Source organism: Schistocerca americana, chromosome X (genome assembly GCF_021461395.2).
Source record: "Schistocerca americana isolate TAMUIC-IGC-003095 chromosome X, iqSchAmer2.1, whole genome shotgun sequence".
Classification (NCBI taxonomy): domain Eukaryota; kingdom Metazoa; phylum Arthropoda; class Insecta; order Orthoptera; family Acrididae; genus Schistocerca; species Schistocerca americana.
This window is the reverse complement of record NC_060130.1, coordinates 774,169,993-774,190,823: the sequence shown is the minus strand read 5'-3', so window position 1 is coordinate 774,190,823 and position 20,831 is coordinate 774,169,993. Positions and strand designations below refer to the sequence as shown.

Below are 20,831 nucleotides of genomic sequence, written 5' to 3'. Positions count from 1 at the left end.
GCATGGCTGTAACGGATCGTGCAGCCACGTCTCGATCCCTGAGTCAACAGATGGGGACGTTTGCAAGATAACAACCATCTGCACGAACAGTTCGACGACGTCTGCAGCAGCATGAACTATCAGCTCGGAGACCATGGCTGCGGTTGCCCTTGACGCTGCATCACAGACAGGAGCGCTTGCGATGGTGTGCTCAACGACGAACCTGGGTGCACGAATGGCAAAACGTCATTTTTTCGGATGAATCCAGGTTCTGTTTACAGCATCATGATGGTCGCATCCGTGTTTGGCGACATCGCGGTGAACGCACATTGGAAGCGTGTATTCGTCATCGCCATACTGGCGTATCACCTGGCGTGATGGTATGGGGTGCCATTGGTTACATATCTCGGTCACCTATTGTTCGCATTGACGGCACTTTGAACAGTGGACGTTACATTTCAGATGTGTTACGACCCGTGGCTCTACCCTTCATTCGATTCCTGCGCAACCCTACATTTCAGCAGGATAATGCATGACCGCATGTTGCAGGTCCTGTACGGGCCTCTCTGTATACAGAAAATGTTCGACTGCTGCCCTGGCCAGCACATTCTCCAGATCTCTCACCAACTCAAAACGTCTGGTGAATGGTGGCCGAGCAACTGGCTCGTCACAAGACGCCAGTCACTACTCTTGATGAACTGTGGTATCGTGTTGAAGCTGTATGGGCAGCTGTACCTGTACACGCCATCCAAGCTCTGTTTGACTCAATGCACAGGCGTATGAAGGCCGTTATTACGGCCAGAGGTGGTTGTTGTGGGTACTGATTTCTCGGGATCTATGCACCCAAATTGCGTGAAAATGTAATCACATATCAGTTCTAGTATAATATATTTGTCCAATGAATACCCGTTTATCATCTGCATTTCTTCTTGGTGTAGCAATTTTAATGGCTAGTAGTGTAGTTCTGGACAATGGGAGCTGTGCGAACAGGAGTTCTGTCGCCTTGGAATGCAGCATCACCACAGCGAAAGGAACATTGTACCTTAGGCTGGGTCTGATCAGCCAAAATTGTCACATAACCCCTGGCAGTAATGCGACCTTGCAGAGTATGAATGGGGACCATGGAACACCACGATACGGCTACCCAAATTACCACCGGAGCCCCGCCATGTTTCTCTCTTGGGACGTAACCTCAGCCAGAAGCTGAAAACAGTGTGAAACAAGACTCATCTGACCAAATGACATTCTTCCATTGCTCCATACCCCAGGTTTTATGCTTTTGGTACCGCGTTTTCCTGTTACGAGTGTTTGCATCTCTGATGTATTGTTTCGGAATTCCAGCTCCCCCTGCAATCCCCAGCTTATGGAGCTCCCGTTGTGTAGTTCTGGTGCTGATAGGGTTCGCATTTGCAAAGTTCCATTCTGCAGTGACATTTTCAGCTTTCGTCCCCTTATTTTTCGTCACAATCCGCTTCATTGAACGTCCGTTACAACCGCGGAACACACACTGTCGTCTGCGCTGTGACTTAGCGGATGAAGTTTTTCCGCTTTACGTGTATGTGGTATAAATCTTCGATACGGTGCTTCTTGTAACACCAGACATTTCGGCTACCTTCGTTACGGAAGCAGCTACCATAAAAGTACCATCAATTTTCGTACGTTCGAATTCACTTTGCTCCGACATAATGCAATCACAACCACATAGAACACCGTTCTGACCGCGACTGACGTTTGCAACGAATGTGGACGTTGTACAGATGACATTCGTGGTCAAATACAATAGCACAACCTGCAGGCTTGGCTATCATCTGTTCAAACGTATATTTCTCGCAGTGTTTACATATTTTTGTCCAACTCCTGCAAATTCGGGCGTGTCTCAGGGAAGTATATTGGAAGCGTTGCTGTTCATGTTGTATATTAATGACATGGCACACAATATTAACAGTAGCCTCAGACTTCTGTAAGATGAAGCAGTTACGTGTATTGAAGTATCTATATGATAGAAGCTGCACAAATATCCAGTCAAATCTTGAGACGAGCACTTAAGACGGAGCTTCTTCAAAGAAATAAAACCAAAAACCATGGTGGCGATCTCCATTCCCTTGCCGCCCTTCAATCTGGGCGAGTGATAGGGTGGGGCCGGCCGGAGTGGCCGAGCGGTTAAAGGCGCTACAGTCTGGAACCGCACGACCGCTACGGTCACAGGTTCGAATCCTGCCTCGGGCTTGGATGTGTGTGATGTCCTTAGGTTAGTTAGGTTTAAGTAGTTCTAAGTCTAGGGGACTGATGACCTCCGATGTTAAGTCCCATAGTGCTCAGAGCCATTGATAGGGTGGGGGGTGGGAAGGGGGCTTACTGTTTCCTTCCAAATTTCTCACATTTGCGCATATGAGTCCCGCCCTCCAGGTGACGTCACTCAGTCGATAAGACGTCACCCGACCAGTAACAAGTTTGAACATCACTATAAAGGAGGCAGACTTTGCTCCAGGCGGACTGCCACATCCTGACGAAGAAACGTATGGATACTTTTGAAAACGAGTTTTAGTTCAGATTTGATGCGGACTGTACACCGAGAGAATCATTTGCGTTTAACCTCACTTTGAATTCACGCTATCAATAATCCTGAAAGTTGCATTTTTTATTTGAGGGTTTGGACACTGACACGGAGTACTAAACTGTTTGCAGACTGCTTCTGGAGGGTGCGCAGCGGCCAGAGGCTGCACCCCTCCGTGGTGCGGGACTCGCTCAGCGCCCACTCGCTGGGCCAGTGCGAGCGTGACTGCCTCAACGCGCGCTTCTTCACCTGCCGCACCTTCAGCTACCGGTGAGTACTCCCTCTTCCCTCTCCTCTTATCATTTGAGTCTGTTAGTTTAAACATACTTTTTCTTATTTTGTCTCCCTAAGGAATGGATGTGCGCCAAAGAGGCGGTTCGCGTGTTGGTTGTAGGTATTTGTTCTCCCATCGGAGTATGCGGAGCCAAAGACAGGAGTTACTGCGGAGAACATTTCTGTCCCTTAAGACAAGATAAGCATCTAACTACATCAGCTTAAATTGTTGTGTTAATTGTTGTTGCTGTTGTGGTGCTGGTGGTCTTCAGTCCGAAAACTGGTTTAATGCAGCTCTCCACGCTAATGCGTCCTGTGTAAGCCTCTTCACTCACTCACTCAACTACTGCTCCACTTTCATGTCCATTGACTCTTACTACCGCAGCCTGGAGAAATTGTAGATAATCTTTGCCACGTGTATTTTATATTCAACCTTCAGAATTTCAAAGGATGTATTACAGACAATAAAATCAAAAGCGCACTCTAAATCTGCAAATGCAATGAACGTAGTCTAAAGAAAGGCAAACCTTCCTTCCAAGAGAAATAGTAGAACCCGTATCGTTTCGCGTGTTCCTTCTTTTCTCCGGAAATCAATCTCATCTTCCACGAGGTCGTGTTCTACCAGCTGTTCGTCCGCCCCTGATAGCTGAGTGCTCTGCGCGACGGAGTGTCATGCCTAACGGCCCGGGTTCGATTCCCGGCTAGGTCGGAGATTTTATCCGCCCAGGGACTCGGTGTTTTGTTGTCCTTACCATCATCAGTCTATCCCCATCGACACGCAAATCGCCGACGTGGCGCCAACTCGAAAGACTTGCACCAGGCGACCGGTCTACCTGACGGGTTGACCTAGCCACACGGCATTTCCATTTATGAGCTGTTCCATTCTCCTGCTAATAATTCGTGTCAGTATTTTGCAACCATGACTTATTAATCCAATTGGTCGGTAATATTCACTCTTGTCAACATCTGACTTCTCTGGAGGAGGAGGAGGAGGAGGAGGAGGAGGAGATTAGTGTTTAACGTCCCGTCGACAACGAGGTCATTAGAGACGGAGCGCAAGCTCGGGTGAGGGAAGGATGGGGAAAGAAATCGGCCGTGCCCTTTCAAAGGAACCATCCCGGCATTTGCCTGAAGCGATTTAGGGAAATCACAGAAAACCTAAATCAGGTTGGTCGGAGACGGGATTGAACCGTCGTCCTCCCGAATGCGAGTCCAGTGTGCTAACCTCTGCGCCACCTCGCTCGGTACTTCTCTGGAACTGGAATCATTAAATTCTTCTTTAAATCCGACTGTATTCCGCCAGTCTCAATAATTTTGTATACCAGGTGGAATGGTTTTGGAACGAGTTGTCTGGCATAGCGGTAACATATATACCTTCCTCATGAATCAGTCTATCTATTACTGAAAACCGTATCATAGACTACCATAGATCCTGAGATTATTTTTCACATCTACACGGAAAAACGCTGCCAGGGCTTTATAATACATGTAGATATTTGCTCTCTGAATGATCAGGTGTCCGCCCCTTCAACAGGGTCCGAACTGACAAAAGGGAGAGGGCGGGGGTGCGGTTATCAGGAGCTTCGATGCTAAGTGCGTTATGTAGCCCCTTAGGGAAACAGCGTCCAAGGCTGGAAAGAATCCCAATGTGCACTCGTGTGTCCGCCGGAGGGCCTCATCCGAGATGTGGACGAGGCCCTTCCTGTGGATATAGATGGTTCAGGGTGCAGTAGTCACCAAGTTGTTGCTCATGTCGGCACCAACGACGCCTGTCGCTTGTGTTCTGAGGCCATCATCAGTTCCGACAGGCAGCTAACATAAATGGTGAAGACTGCTGGTCTCGCTCGAGGGGTGTAAGCAGAGTTTACAATTTGCAGCACCGTACCCACAGTCGACTGGGGTCTTTTGGTTTGGAGTTGAGTGAAGGACCTCAATCAGAGGCTCCGTCGATGCTGTGACGGTCATGGCTGCAAATTTCTCGTCCTGCGTTATGGGGAGGAGAGTTGTAGGATTTCTGTTGGTAGGTCAGTGGAGCACTACACACAGGAAGCAGTTACTCGGCTAGCAGAGTATTTCTGGAATATTTAAGGTAGTTTGTGATATTCTCATGAACGCTCGCCAGTCAATATGCAGAGAGTAAGAGCAAATCACGTACAAAGTGGAGACACTACCACTGACAATTTTAACAGTAAATTGTCGAAATATTCACAATAATGATCCTGAACTTATTGCCCTCCAGGAAAATTGTTGGGCTCAAATTATTCTGGGAACCGCGAGCTCGTTGACACCCGAAGCAGAAAACTCTAAAATATTTAGCAAGAAATTGGAAGTACTATATCGAAATGACAGATTGGGCGCCATAGGAGGAGGAGTGTTCATTGCTGACAAAAGTACTGGGTCTATCGAGGTCAAAACTGAATCTCAATGTGAATTATCTGGACACAAGTAGGAGACCTTGGAGAGCTCAAGTTAATTGTTGGATGTTTTTACCGGCCACCTGATTTCGCCGTAGCAGCTGTAGAATCATTCAAGTAAAGACTAAGCTCAATAGCGTGGAACTACCCGGATCATGTACTGTTAGCTGAATGCGACTTTGATCTCCCAAGTATACGTCCTCTGATTCACTGCAGGTGGTGCGAACAGACAGTCTTGTGAAGTGCTTTTGAGCACGTTTTCCGAAAACTGTCTTGAACAACTAGTTAGACAACCCACCCGTAAAGGAAATATTTTAGACCTTGTAGCTACTAAAAAGCCTGATCTCATCGACAGTGTCACTATAGACACAGGGATTATTGAACATGATGTCATCATAGCGACGATGGTTACTAAGGCTAATAAACCCATCAAGATGGCTAGGGAGTATTTATGATAGAAAAGCGGATAAGCAATTTTTAGCATCCTACTTAGACAATGAAAAGACGTCATTTAGTTTCAATATGACGGACGTAGGGAAATTGTGGGCAAAGTTGAAAATGATTGTAATCGGGCCCTGGAGACGTTTGGCCCAAGTAAGTAGATTAAGGATGGAAAACACCCTCCACGGTTTAATAATCAAATTCGGAAAATGCTGAGGAAACAGTTGTTGCACTCTCGGTTCAAAAAAGAGAGCACAAACGCCGACAGTCGAAAGTTAATAGAATCTTTTGCGTCCGTAAGAAGATCAATGCGCGAAGCGTACAACAACTTCCAGCGTCATACTCTAGCGAAAGATCTTGCTGTCAACCAGAGAAAATTCTGGCCGTACGTAAAATCACTAAGCGATACGAAGGCTTCTATCCAGTCACTCGTCGACCAGTCTGGAGTGGCAATAGCAAAAGGAAAGCAGAAATTTTAAATTTAGCGTTTGAGAAATCATTCGCACAGGAAAATCGTATAAAATTAACTTCATTTAACTGTAGCACAGACACTCGCATGGAGGACTTAGAAGTATGCATCCCTGTTTCAGAAAAGCAACTGAGAGAGCTGAAAACAAAAAAGTCCCCAGGTGCAGATGATCTCAATTCGGTTTTACACAGAGTGCTCTGCGGTATTGGCTCCTTATTAGCTTGTATATATCGCCAATCTCTCGTCCAGTGCAAAGACCCAAGCGGCTTGGAAAGAAGCGCAGGTGACTCCTGTATATAACGAAGATAAAAGGACGCATAATTACTGGCCAATATCCTTAGCATCAGTTTGCCGCAGAATTCTTGAACACAATCTGAGTTCGAAAATAGTAAATTTCCTTCAGACAGACAAGCTTCTGTCCACAAATCACCACGGTTTTAGAAAGGATCGCTCTTGTGAATCTCAGCTTGCCCTTTTCTCACAATATATCGTACAAAACATGAATGGAGGGCTACAGGCAGATTACATATTCCTAGATTTTCGGAAAGTGTTTGATACAGTGCCTCACTGCAAACTGTTGGCAAAGGTCTGAACGTACGGGGTAGGTTCTCACATATGTGAGTGGCTCGAAGATTTTTTAAATAATAGAACCCAGTACGTTGTCCTCGACAGCGATTATTCATCAGAGACAAGGGTATCGTCAGGAGTGCCCGAGGTATGTGTGATGGGACCGAACTTACGCTCTGCATACATAAATGATCTGACGGACGAGGGAAGCAGGAATTTACGGGTGTTTGCTAACAACGCTGTGGTGTACGGGAAGGTGTCGTTGTTGAGTGACTGTAAGAGGTAACAAGATGACTTGGACAGGATTTCTATTCGGTGTGATGAATGGCAGGTTGCTGTAAATGTGGAATAATGTAAGTTAATGCGGATGAGTAGGAAAAATAACCTTTTACAGTTCGAATAATGCATTATTAGTGTGTTTCTTGACACAGTCACATCGATTAAATATCTACGCGAATCAAATGGAATGAGCACGTCAGATTGGCAGTAGGAAAGGTGAATGCTCGACCTCGTTTTATTGAGAGAATGTTGGGAAAGTGTAGCCCATCTGTAAAACCGACCGCGTATAGAATGCTAGTGCTACTTATTCTCGATCACTGCTCGAGAGTTTGGGATCCCCACCAGGGAGGATCAAAGGAAGACATCTAAACAATTTAGAAGCGTGCTGCTAGATTTGTGACCGGTAGGTTCGATCAGCTCGTGTTATTGAGATGCTACGTGAGCTCAAATGGGAATCCCTGGAGGTAGGGCGACGAACTTTCCGTGAGTCACTGTTGCGAAAATTTAAAGAACTGGCATTTGAGGCCGTCTGCAAAATGGTTCAAATGGCTCTGAGCACTATGGGACTCAACTTCTGAGGTCATTAGTCCCCTAGAACTTAGAACTAGTTAAACCTAACTAACCTAAGGACATCACACACATCCATGCCCGAGGCAGGATTCGAACCTGCGACCGGAGCGGTCTCGCGGTTCCAGACTGCAGCGCCTAGAACCGCACGGCCACATCGGCCGGCAGCCGTCTGCAGAACGATTCTACTGCAGCCAATGCATATTTCATATAAGGGCCACGAAGGTAAGATAAGAGAAATTACGGGTCTCACGGACGTTTATAGATAATTTTTTTTCTCTCTCTCTGTTTGCGAGCGGAACAGGAAAGGAAACGACCATTAGTGGTACATGGTACCCTCCGCCACGCACCGTACAGTGGCTTGTGGAGTGTGTATATAGATGTATCCAGAATGAGATTTTCACTCTGCAGTGGAGTGTGCGCTGATATGAAACTTCCTGGCAGATTAAAACTGTGTGCTCGACAGAGACTCGAACTCGGGACCTTTGCCTTTCGCGGGCAAGTCCTCTACCAACTGAGCTACCGAAGCACGACTCACGCTCGGTACTCACAGCTTTACTTCTGGCAGTATCTCGTCTCCTACCTTCCAAACTTTACAGAAGCTCTCCTGCGAACCCCAAGCTGTGGCTAAGCCATGTCTCCGCAATATCCTTTCTTTCAGGAGTGCTAGTTCTGCAAGGTTCGCAGGAGAGCTTCTGTAAAGTCTGGAAGGTAGGAGACGAGATACTGGCAGAAGTAAAGCTGTGAGTACCGGCCGTGAGTCGTGCTTCGGCAGCTCAGTTGGTAGAGCACTTGCTTGCGAAAGGCAAAGGTCCCGAGTTCGAGTCTCGGTCGGGCACACAGTTTTAATCTGCCAGGAAGTTTCATATCAGCGCACACTCCGCTGCAGAGTGAAAATCTCATTCTGGAAACATCCCCCAGGCTGTGGCTAAGCCATGTCTCCGCAATATCCTTTCTTTCAGGAGTGCTAGTTCTGCAAGGTTCGCAGGAGAGCTTCTGTAAGTTTGGAAGGTAGGAGACGAGATACTGGCAGAAGTAAAGCTGTGAGTACCGGGCGTGAGTCGTGCTTCCGTAGCTCAGTTGGTAGAGCACTTGCTCGCGAAAGGCAAAGGTCCCGAGTTCGAGTCTCGGTCGGGCACACAGTTTTAATCTGCCAGGAAGTTTTATATAGATGTAGATATTTCTTCCATGTTTCAGCCTACTGTTCTTTCCTTAGTACTGGCTTGCCATCTGAGCTCTTACTATTCATACGGTTTCTTATTTCCCAAGACGTCTCTTCAGTTTTCCTATAGGCGCTGTCTATGGTATGTATCTCATACTCATGCATGCTTCTGCAGATTTACATTTTCCATCCAGTCATCCTTGCTTTGCCATTTTGCAGTTTCTGTCAATCTCATTTTTAGACGTTTGTATTCTATTTTGCCTGCTTCATTTGCGACTTTTCTGTAGTTTCTTCTTTCGTCAATTAAATTCAACGTTTCGTGTGTTATACAAGGTTGCCTACTGGATCATGTTTTTCTTTGACAAACTAATGCACTACTAACTTCACTATTTCACCTCTCGAAACTACCCATTCGTCTTTCATTGTATTTAGAGATGAACAGGAATTGGAACCTGTTGACAGAGACGCAGGAGCAAGTCAGGATCCTGAAGGAAGGGGGAGACCATAGGGTGTTCGGATTGAAGTTTGCGGAAGATGTAGGAGAGGCGTAGGTATTCTAGGCATCTGAAGCGCTCAGGGAATTCTGTGAGCCGATACAGCATACGAGTGGGAGAAAGTAGCAGGATGCGGAATGCGAGATGAAGTGTATGTCGTTCCGGGATTTTCAGGTAACGATAATACTTCGGAGGAGCTCAAGTCCATGCTACACTGGCGTAAGTAAGACTGCGGCAGATAAGGGTTTCATAAGTGTGGTACCCTTCGCTGCTCAAATGATCTACGATAAATTACTGCTAGAAGAGGAGCAAGTTCTTTCGCATAATCTTTGTAGGATCTTATACGAGTAGGTATCTCATCTGGTCCGGGCGCCTTTCCAGTACTAAGCGATTGTAGTTGTTTTTCTATTCCGCGATCGGTTATCTCAACATCAGCCATTTCGACGTTCGTACGACGATTGAAAGGAGGGACTGTGTTACATTCATCCGCCGTGAAATAATTTCGGAAGACCGAATTCAGCATTTAGGCCTTCTCTCTGTTCTCTACCGTTTAGGTGCCAGTATGGTCACTGATAGTGAATGAATAGTTGATTTTGACCCACTTACTGATTTTACATACGATGAAAACCTCTTAGGGTTTTTACTCAGTTCTGTTGACAAAGTTTTACTTTTAAAGTCATTGAACGCTTCTCTCATTGCATTCCTTACCCTCAAAAAAATGGTTCAAATGGCTCTGAGCACTATGGGACTCAACTGCTGTGGTCATAAGTCCCCTAGAACTTAGAACTACTTAAACCTAACTAACCTAAGGACAGCACACAACACCCAGCCATCACGAGGCAGAGAAAATCCCTGACCCCGCCGGGAATCGAAACCGGGCGTGGGAAGCGAGAACGCTACCGCACGACCACGAGATGCGGGCCCTTACCCTCACTTTCACTTCGTTCAACTGTTGTTCGTCAGCTAGGCTTTTACTTCTCTTGAATCTGAGATGAAGTTCTCTTTGTTTACGTAGCAAGTTTTCTAACACGGCTACTAAACCATTTTGGGTCTTTCCCATTCCTTAAGGCCTTACTCGGAACATACTTGTCTAGAGCATATTTCACGATTCCTTTGAATTTTTTCCATTTGTTTTCGATATCTTCGTCCTCATCACCGATTATTTGATGCTGATTGCCCAGATACTCTAAAATTCGTATCCTGTCACTCTTGATAAACAAAAAATATTTTCCTACCTTTCTTGACATTGTATGTCATACCCGTTCTCATAGATGCTATCACAGCCTTATGATCGCTGATACCTTCCTCTGCGTTAACTGCTTCGATAATTTCAGGTCTCCTTGTTGCCAAGAGGTCTGAGACGTTACCCTCGGGAGTTGGTTCTCTAACTATTTGCTCAAAATAGTTTTCGTAGTTTTCGGAGAAGACATCCAGAATAATGCAACACGAATCTCCGTCTATGGCACCAGTTTTGACGGCATGACACTCCCAATCTATATCTGGAAAGTTGAAGTTATCCCCTATTGCAAAAGCATGATCAGGAAGGTTACTAAAAGATACTAACAGTATTCTGCAAGTTCTGTCTGAAGCGCTCTACCACTAGGACTCCTGACCCAGGTGGTCTATGAAAACATCCGATTACCATTTTTGACCTACCTTCGATACTTACCTATCCTTATGATAAATATTCCAATCTGAACTGTGGATTTCATTGTCGTTAATGTCTGATTTCAATCAACTTTCTGTTCCTAATGCTATCTGTGCATTATAACTTTCAGTAAGCGATGCTAATTCTGGGACCTTTCCTTAGATGCTCCTGCAGTTTACTAAAATAAAATTTACCTTTTCTGTCTCTGACGACGACGAATGTTCTCTGAGGACATTATGGCTAATTTATCAGGCGAATCGTCTTTGATCCCAAGGGAGGGTTTCTCCAACCTAAAAAAAACGTATGTGCTCGCCACACGTACTCCGCTACCCTAGTAGCCGCTTCCTGCGTGTACTGCACTCTTGACCTATCAAGAGAAACCCTACAGTACTGTACCCGATAGCAGAGATCGAGAAATTCGCATCCGATACCGTCGCTGAGTCGTCTACTGGAGGCCGAAACACAATAATCCTGGGTTCGGTGTGGGGCGGCGGTGGGGTGAGTGGACTGCTGTAGCCTGTTGTGGGGTTGTGTACCACTGTGGGCTACGGCGGCGGCGAAGCCTCTCCGTCGTTTCTAGGTCCGTAGTTCAATACATACATACATATATACGTCCATACATGCATGCATGCATCAGTTACATATTGCACGTGCCCCACCTTTTACGCTATAAATCTTACTAGTACTGTCATAACTACTCAAATTTCACCATCACAAATTTTTACGACTCTCTGTATGGGGTTAGGAATCAATCTGGCGCTGGAAGAAATTATTATATATTTTTTAGTCCAATTTAAAAACATGTTACATTAAAATTTTATTTTTATTTAAATGATTTTTATGTTTAATACTTATATGATTGCTAATACATGAACATGTGATGGTTCCCTTTTAAAGGTAATTGATAATGGTCTAATACCGAAATTATTCAGTTGTAAAAGCAATAAGGAAAACATGACAACTCTAAATCATTTAAACATTATTTCTGACTTCGATTTCCTCTCAGACATATAATTTTAATTACAATGAAATGAATACCCTTAGCTGCATACAGGCGTTGATATGAGTCAACAGGAACAGTTGAAAATGTGTTCCCCGATCGGGACTTTCTTTTTTTTTTAACCTTATTTTGTCCTATATTGTTCGTTGACTTTGTTCGTGGCGGACGTCCGTTCAGGTTGTTCGTTGATCCGTTCACTCATGTTTTTTTATTACAGAGGGTAGCTAAACCGTCTGACCGAACAAGCTGAGCTACCGTACCGGTGGGACTCGAACCCGGGATCTCCTGCTTGCATGGCAGACGCTCAGACTGACGTTAGTAACTTCGTGTGGTAGTTTTATACCTCAGAAACAAAAACCATCTGAAACTTATTTACTACAATGTTTCTCTAAATTGTTGTTAACGAATCAATAAAAGAAAGGCTGCTATTTATGAAAAATCACTTTATTAACAAAGAAAATATGATCTTACCAACAATTAAGACTCTTACGCTAACATTGGACTCTTAAACAGAGGTTTTGGAATTAAAAAACAAAGAAAATCTACTTCAACAATGTTCAGAAACGTGATTTGAGAACAAGTAATGATAAATTAACTAAACTATAGAGAAATAATAAACAACGACTATCAATTAAAAATGGCAGTAGGTACTTGAACGAATCAATTAAACACTTATTTCGCTCATCACAGTCAAGACACACATTTTTGTCATGTAATGCATTTTGCACACGTATTTTTGACATTTTGAACATATTTTGGTAGTTTCTGTGTCTTTCGGGGATGGACATGTATCGCATCGTGACACCTTTTAATTTTTTGGCTGCCTCGGTACCGATTGGACTTTCACTGCAAATTCATCAACCCTGCTATCATTTTGAGACCTTTTGCAAAGAACTTTGTCCATTGCTGTATGCAAGTCTCTAGAAAAAATTCTGGCTTTCATTTTCTTCTCTTTATATTTGCTTTTATCGAAGTCATGTCGAGTTTTTTAATAAAATCTCGATGCACCGTCTTGCAATTCTTATTTAAAACGGTTTTTCCCATAAAAACAACCATATTGTCTTACTATTTCTTGCTTTTCTTTGCGAACGTTTTCTTCTTCTGATCATATATTTATTTCATTGTCACGAAACTCGGCTGGTGTATCCAGTAAGTCAGCAGTAGTGTTGCTCTCTACGGTTCGGTAGCTTTGGTACAGTACATAAATTACGTAGTAAATGGTAGAATTACTGGTAGTATTGGTAGCACTGGTAGGGAAAGAAACATATACGAATGTATGAGAGAGAAACTGATAGCCGAAGACTTCTCTTTATTTTTTGTTTGCTTGTTTGTCTTGCACATAATTATAACTGCACATCATTCATTGCTAGTCCCTTGTGTATTTTATATCTTTACAAGATATAATTTTCATTTTATATGTAAGAAAAATTAGTTGCACTTCTGCACTTTTATGTAATGAAAGCAGTTACTTTTGATGCAAGTACAGTTTACATGCACAAACATTAAAAACTGTATAATTATTGATGTATTTCTTTACTCGGTGGGAAGCTCTTTATCATGATCAAAGGCAGGAGTTTCCTGTTATTAGTTATAAGTGCGAAAGTTGTTTATAAATAATAGAAACATGTTTTATATATGTTCGATGAAGTATTGAAGCGATGTTTGATATGTTTCCGTTTTGTGTTTTTTTTAATTTTCCCTTTTGTAACGCTATATGATAAATTTGTATTGCTGTCTTTTCTATTTCTGGTACTACATCCCTCTGTTGCACGTACAAATCAACAATTTTGATTTTGCTGTAGATAGTGTTTATTTTTAAGTAACAGGCAGGAGCATAGCTATGTAGAGCAGAAATGGTCTGTAGGTTGTGCGGCCATATATATGTCCTCATTCAGTATCTAGCCAGTTCACTGTTTCCGGAGTCTAGGAGAATTTAGTAAGTCACTGACTGCATATGTAAACAAAGCATTCGAAGTTAGGTAACGCCTGATAGGTATGCAACGCAGCTAACGTTCCGGTAATGCAGTTACGATCTTTAAGTGATTAACACTACTTGGAAAATAACCGTAATAAGCACTCCGTCTTCAGGCCACAAGTGGCCCATGGGGACCATTCAACCGCCGTGTCATTCTCAGTTGAGGATGCGGATAGGAAGGGCGTGTGATCAGCACACTGCTCTCCCGGTCGATATGACGGTTTTCATTGACCGAAACCGCTACTATTCGGTCGAGTAGCTCCTGAATTGGCATCACGAGGCTGAGTGCACCCCGAAAAATGGCAGCAGCGCATGGCGGCCTGGATGGTTACCCATCCAAGTGCCGGCCACGCCCGATAGCGCTTAACTTCGGTGGTCTCACGGGAACCGGTGTATCCACTGCGACAAGGCCGTTGCTCCCGAAAACTACCGTAGTCTATGCTTATTTACGATAGTCTACAGTAGCCTATGGTAGTTCTACGTCTACAGTCAGCTGCCTTCACTAGCTAACAAAAACTCCAAAATTTGGCATGGTTCAAACATCGCTTCTTTCTACCTAAAGCAGCTTTTTACAAAAGTTATGACAAATAAGTAAAGTAAGGTTTATAACTTCGTGGGGTATCTACATCTACATCCACATCCATACTCCGCAAGCTACCCGACAGTGTGTGGCGGAGGGTACCTTGAGTACCTCTATCGGTTTTCCCTTCTATTCCAGTCTCGTATTGTTCGTGGAAAGAAGGATTGTCGGTATGCTTCTGTGTGGGCTGTAATCTCTCAGATTTTATCCTCATTGTCTCTTCGCGAGATATACGTAGGAGGGAGCAATATACTGCTTGACTCCTCGATGGAGGTATGTTCTCGAAACTTTAACAAAAGCCCGTACCGAGATACTGAGCGTCTCTCCTGCAGAGTCTTCCACTGGAGTTTATCTATCATCTCCATAACGCTTTCGCGATTACTAAACGATCCTGTAACGAAGCGCGCTGCTCTCCGTTGGATCTTCTCTATCTCTTCTATCAACCCTATCTGGTACCGATCCCAAACTGCCGAGCAGTAATCAAGCAGTGGACGAACAAGCGTACTGTAACCTACTTCCTTCGTTTTCGGATTGCATTTCCTCAGGATTCTTCCAATGAACCTCATTCTGGCATCATTCCATTTTAAATCACTCCTAATGCGTACTCCCAGATAATTTATGGAATTAGCTGCTTCCAGTTGCTGACCTGCTATTTTGTAACTAAATGATAAGGGATCTATCTTTCTATGTATTCGCAGTACATTATACTTCTCTACATTGAGATTCAATTGCCATTCCCTGCACTATGCGTCAATTCGCTACAGATCCTCCTGCATTTCAGTACAATTTTCCATTGTTACAACCTCTCGATACACCACAGCATCATCTGCAAAAAGCCTCAGTGAACTTCCGATGTCATCCACAAGGTCATTTATGTATATTGTGAATTGCAACGGTCCTATGACACTCCCCTGCGGCACACCTGAAATCACTCTTACTTCGGAAGACTTCTCTCCATTGAGAATGACATGCTGCGTTCTGTTATCTAGGAACTCTTCAATCCAATCACACAATTGGCTTGATAGTCCATATGCTCTTACTTTGTTCATTAAACGACTGTGGGGAACCGTACCGAACGCCTTTCGGAAGTCACGGCATCTACCCGTGAACCCGTGTCTATGGCCCTCTGAGTCTCGTGGACGAATAGCGCGAGCTGGGTTTCACACGATCGCCTTTTTCGAAACCCATGCTGTTTCCTACAGAGTACATTTCTAGTCTCCAGTAAAGTCATTATACCCGAACATAATACGTGTTCCAAAATTCTACAACTGATCGACATTAGAGATATAGGTCTATAGTAAATTTGACCCGAACTAGTACCTACCTACGGAAATAATAGACGCCGATGAGCACGCGCCTTCACAACGCAAAAGTACAACCGATACTAAGATTAAATAGAAGTGGATTGGTAACGTTGTCATAGGAACGGAATTGCGAACAAAAGAGTGATGTGTGGGATAATAAATCACCCCACGAATGTAGTTAAGGGTTAACGCCAATCTTGCCGTCATGTTTCAGCTACGGCCCGCCGGTGATCGGCGGCCCGTTGGATAACTGCCAGTTGTCGGACTGGCCGGCGGCGGAGCTGCGTCCCCTGCGCCAGCTGGTGGACGACCTGGAGTATGAGCTGTACGAGCGCGGCAGCTACGGCCGCGGCTGCGAGCCGCCGTTCCCTATTCCCCCACCACAGCCGCCGGTCCAGCCGGGCGTCGGGGGTCGCGAGCCGCCGCTGCTCCGGGACGAAGGTACGCCCTCACATAGTTGGCAATGGAATGGGGTACGAAGGTACGCCCTCACATAGTTGGCAATGGAATGGGGTAAGGGCCGGGGAGTTTATACCTTATTTCCCAATACCAGGGAACGCTACCAAGATACTACTCCAGGCGGGTGTAAAATGAATTTCCGCAACGGAAAATAATAAACGCTAAAATGAAGATTTGACCCTGTCTGACTACCCCCTGAAGCAGATCTTAGGATCTCTTAATGGACTTTAACATATAAATTGTTGTGGCGTAGCAAGACAGCCACGCCACGGAAGTAGCCGAAAGGCACGCGTTTAGCTCACGCAGGCAAGAGATAGGTCTGTAACAGGATACGTAATGAATGCTATAAAGAAAAGTACGTAGCTTCTGGAATACTTAACTTTAATCCATCCTTGGTACATCGCTATTGACCATACAAGTGAGACTCTATAGTTTCAGACAATATACTGCTAATGGCGCCTTGCTAGGTCGTAGCCATTGACTTAGCTGAAGGCTATTCTAACTATCTGCTCTGCAAATGAGCGAGGCTTCGTCAGTGTGCATCGCTAGCTACGTCGTCCGTACAACTGGGGCGAGTGCTAGTACGTCTCTCTAGACCTGCCGTGTGGTGGCGCTCGGTCTGCTAACACTGAAAGTGGCGACACGCGGGTCCGACTTGTACTAATGGACCGCGGCCGATTTAAAGCTACCACCTAGCAAGTGTGGTGTCTGGCGGTGACACCACATAAATTACAACCTAAAAATAAATGAATGATTAAGGCAACTAATACTACTAAATGATAAACGCTGTTCGTGCTTACATATTTATTGTAGATTTTTTTTTAACTTTATATTACGAAGTTTACAGTTTCTCAGTAAAATTACTAATCAACTGCCCAACTCTGCCTCTTATTATGACTGCGCGATCTAATATCAATAACGCAAAATGACTGACATCATCTTCGTACCAAACACTAGAAGACACTACTTTGAAAGATGATTTACGGTGGTGTGGAACCTCGGTGGAACTAAACTAACGTGATCACAGCTGTTTAGCTTTTATAGCCCTAATAAGCAGAAGTAATTTGCGATATCACCGTATGTACTGCACCCGGTGCGTCGAAGTGATGGTTCTCGTACTCGTCTGCGACGATGGAAGAACTCCATCCACAAATAAACTCTTTCAAACACTAGGACGACAGAAGGCGGTCCTCTGACTAATATACTCTAATACTGTTTTCTCCTCTCTGTGTTCTACAGACGAGAAACGCGAACTCGCAGCCACAAGGAGGGAGTTCAGATAGCGTCTCAACATAAGTATAGGCAGAGGAAGTGCTCTCAATTACTGAACGCTGCGTACTCAACGACAACTACCAACAAGCCCAGAATCGCATAGGTTCGCAACAGCACAGCGCCTAACTGTTCTAACTATTAACTCTCCTGAGAGCAAAGACAGCAAGTCCGTCTGTATCAACAAAGCTGATATCGAACGACCGTCACACACGGGCGCTCACAACGGAAGACCTCTCCTCTCCACCGCTGGCTTTCCAGCAAGATTCGGCTCCCCACCGTCGTAATTCCGAAAACGTATCATATTCCCGAAACCACGAAATAGTCTCCCTCTCTACAGATTCTTCCGAACGCCGACCAACCACATTTTAGTCTTTTGTCGTCCAGTGCGGAAAGTTTGCGGGGGAAAACCTATACTCGTACAATGGTACGCTTCTGAGTAAAAATCCTTGGAAATAACCCAGCCTGCGTGGTTTCCGAGGTGCCGTTTCATCCCTCCTCTCGCCTGCCTCCAAGATTTTCAGTGCTCGGGAGTATTATCCGGTTATTCTTCCGGTCCCTACTACAATAGCAGCCGACCGTCATCCTATTGTGCTCCAGAGCTCAGGTGCCACGACGTCTGTCTAGCTACTTCTTGTGTTTAAGCAGGACCAACACCTGTGCGGGTCTTCACCCAGAGCTTGAGTTCTGCCTGCCGTTTCATCTCCACTGGCGTTCCAACCGCTACTAGTACAGGCAATCATTCATTACGCCATTTTTATAATAAAGACACTCCGTCACCTTTCATGCAATAAGCGTTAACAATTATTTACAAGACGTACGTGACAATATCAGTCTGCTTTAAATATTCATATACACGATGTACAACTTATCAAATGATATCTAATTGTGGTTGTAGTTCACGGCAAAGTATGTGGATGAGTACCTGTAAGGTGCTAAATTACAGCCAGCTTACACGCTTAGCAATCAGACATATCGGCCCCAGAAGGGGCACGGTCCACGACCTGACCGGACATGGCCCATACCCTATGCATTTACCCCTCATGTAATGGGTGTCATGTACGAGAGACGTACCGAAAGTAAGTTTTGTCTTTGTTTTTTAAACAGAAGTTGGTACATCAGGTGATGCAAAACAACGCCATGTGAATTCACACCCGTTGCATGTTCAATGACGGAAGGGGCGTCAGCGGAGGAGGAATGACACATGCGCAGAGCACCGAAGAAGAGAGAGTAGTAGCAGACCGTCGTGGCCAAAGCTTATCAAGTACAAATAACGATGGCAGACGGACTTGTATGGATAATGTGGTCGCCAATGGAAGTGCGTGGTGTTATCCAGTATGAATGGGCACTTGGGACTATTTTGTCTGTCGTCCATGAATGCCTACAGACCGTGCATGGTGAAGAAGCCACGTCTCATCAAATGGTTGGTCGTTGGTGTTGCGTGCTTAAGGAGCACTTTCATCTGTTCCCTGCATTGAAAGCCGCACTCTCGGGGCGTCACTTCCAAACCATTGCTGAGATGGAGCAGATTGCGCGAAAAGCCCTTGTATCGCAGGGCACCGAGTTTCACCAGAGTGGTTTCATCGAAGTGACTACACGCTACAGTATATTTCTTTATATCAGTGGTGACTATGTCGAAAAATAGTGAGCCGCGAGTAGTGGCCGCGCGGTTTGAGGCGTCCTATCACGGACTGAGCGGCCCCTCCAAAATAGTTCAAATGGCTCTGAGCACTATGCGACTTAACATCTGAGGTCATCAGTCCCCTAGACTTTGAACTACTGGCCGCGCGGGATTAGCCGAGCGGACTACGGCGCTGCAGTCATGGGCTGTGCGGCTGGTCCCGGCGGAGGTTCGAGTCCTCCCTCGGGCATGGGTGTGTGTGTTTGTCCTTAGTTTTGTGGCGGCGTTCGTAGCGACAAACAATTCGCTGTAGAAACGGCTTACGAAGTCACCGCCACACTTTTAATAGCGGGCCGACCGGTCCGCTGGAACAGTGAACAGAAAGATGAAAACCCAAACACTCTGATTAAATAAAAGTCGGTACTTATCTTTATTAACGAAGATACAGAAACACAGTAGTGAACTCCGTGTCTACAGAAATCTGTCTAGTTCGAGTCGGAGCGGCTAGGTCAGCGTCGGCTGACGACAAACAACAACTCTGCTGCGATGAACACACAACTGACAAGCAAGTACACAATTCGGTGGCGAGTATACAACTGAGCGGCGAATACAGAACTGTCCTAGCGCTCGCGACTCCAGCGCTTAAGAAGCCAGAAGCCAGCGGTGGCGCGCGCAGACTTGCGGCGATTTGGGGTCTCGCTGGCGCTGCTTATGCGGACGGCGTCCGGACTTTGATGCTGCCAACCTTTTGGCAGCGGGCTCGGGTGGCATTACTGGCTCGGATATAACACTTAGTATAATTTAGGTTAAGTAGTGTGTAAGCTTAGGGACTGATGACCTCAGCAGTTAAGTCCCATAAAATTTCACACACATTTGAGCATTTTTGAACTTAGAACTACTTAAACCTAACTAACCTAAGGACATCACACACATTCATGCCCGAGGCAGGATTTGAACCTGCGACCGTAGCGGCAGCGAAGTTCCGGACTGAAGTGCCTAGGACTGCTCGGCCACATCGGCGGCGCGGCCCCTCCCACCAGAGGTTCGAGTTCTCCCTCGGGCATGGGCGTCTGTGTTGTTCTTAGCATAAGTTAGTTTAAGTAGTGTGTAAGTCTAGGGACCTATGACCTATGCAGTTTGGTCCCTTAGGAATTCACACAAATGGTTCAAATGGCTCTGAGCACCATGGGACTTAACTTCTGAGGTCATCAGTCTCCTAGAACTTAGAACTACTTAAAGTTAACTAATCTAAGGACGTCACACACATTCATGCCCGAGGCAGGATTCGAACCTGCGACCGTAGCGGCCGCGCGGTTCCAGACTGTAGCGCCTAGAACCGCTCGGCCACCCCGACCGGTGAAATCACACACATTTGAAATTTTTTTTTTTTTTTTTTAAAGTAGTGCAAGGTGTGTAGTTCATTACGCCACGGTGTATTTGTTTTTGGTAATGAAGTTTCGGTGTGAAAAACAATGACGAAACTTACCTTTCAAATGTCACTCCACAGCACGTCGTAATAGACTGCACACTTCTCACACAGGCCAGACGACTAGACAGACGAGTCATATACGAGGACTTATGAAATGAGGTTAGAGACGAAACAGCGTGGAAAGAAGTCGGTAGTACGGCAGGCTCAATTTCCAAGGCCCTGCACAGTCATTACCCGAATGAACGACAAAATATACTTGACATGAGACCCAAGTCATTACAGTCAATGTAACAGACACCTAAGAGGAAGATGGTGAAACTGACCCAAGCAACAATACAGATGATGAT

At 45.2% G+C, this 20,831-nt stretch overlaps 1 protein-coding gene across 2 annotated transcripts in view; it reads left to right on the top strand.

Moving 5' to 3' along the window:
- Window positions 1–20,831, top strand: part of LOC124555265 — a 516,239-nt gene that overhangs the window by 411,564 nt on the left and 83,844 nt on the right. For both annotated transcript variants that reach the window (XM_047129133.1, XM_047129134.1), the window contains 2 exons: window positions 2,665–2,803; window positions 15,921–16,147. In XM_047129133.1, the coding sequence (XP_046985089.1) occupies window positions 2,665–2,803; window positions 15,921–16,147 (366 nt within the window). The remainder of the gene's footprint in view (window positions 1–2,664; window positions 2,804–15,920; window positions 16,148–20,831) is intronic.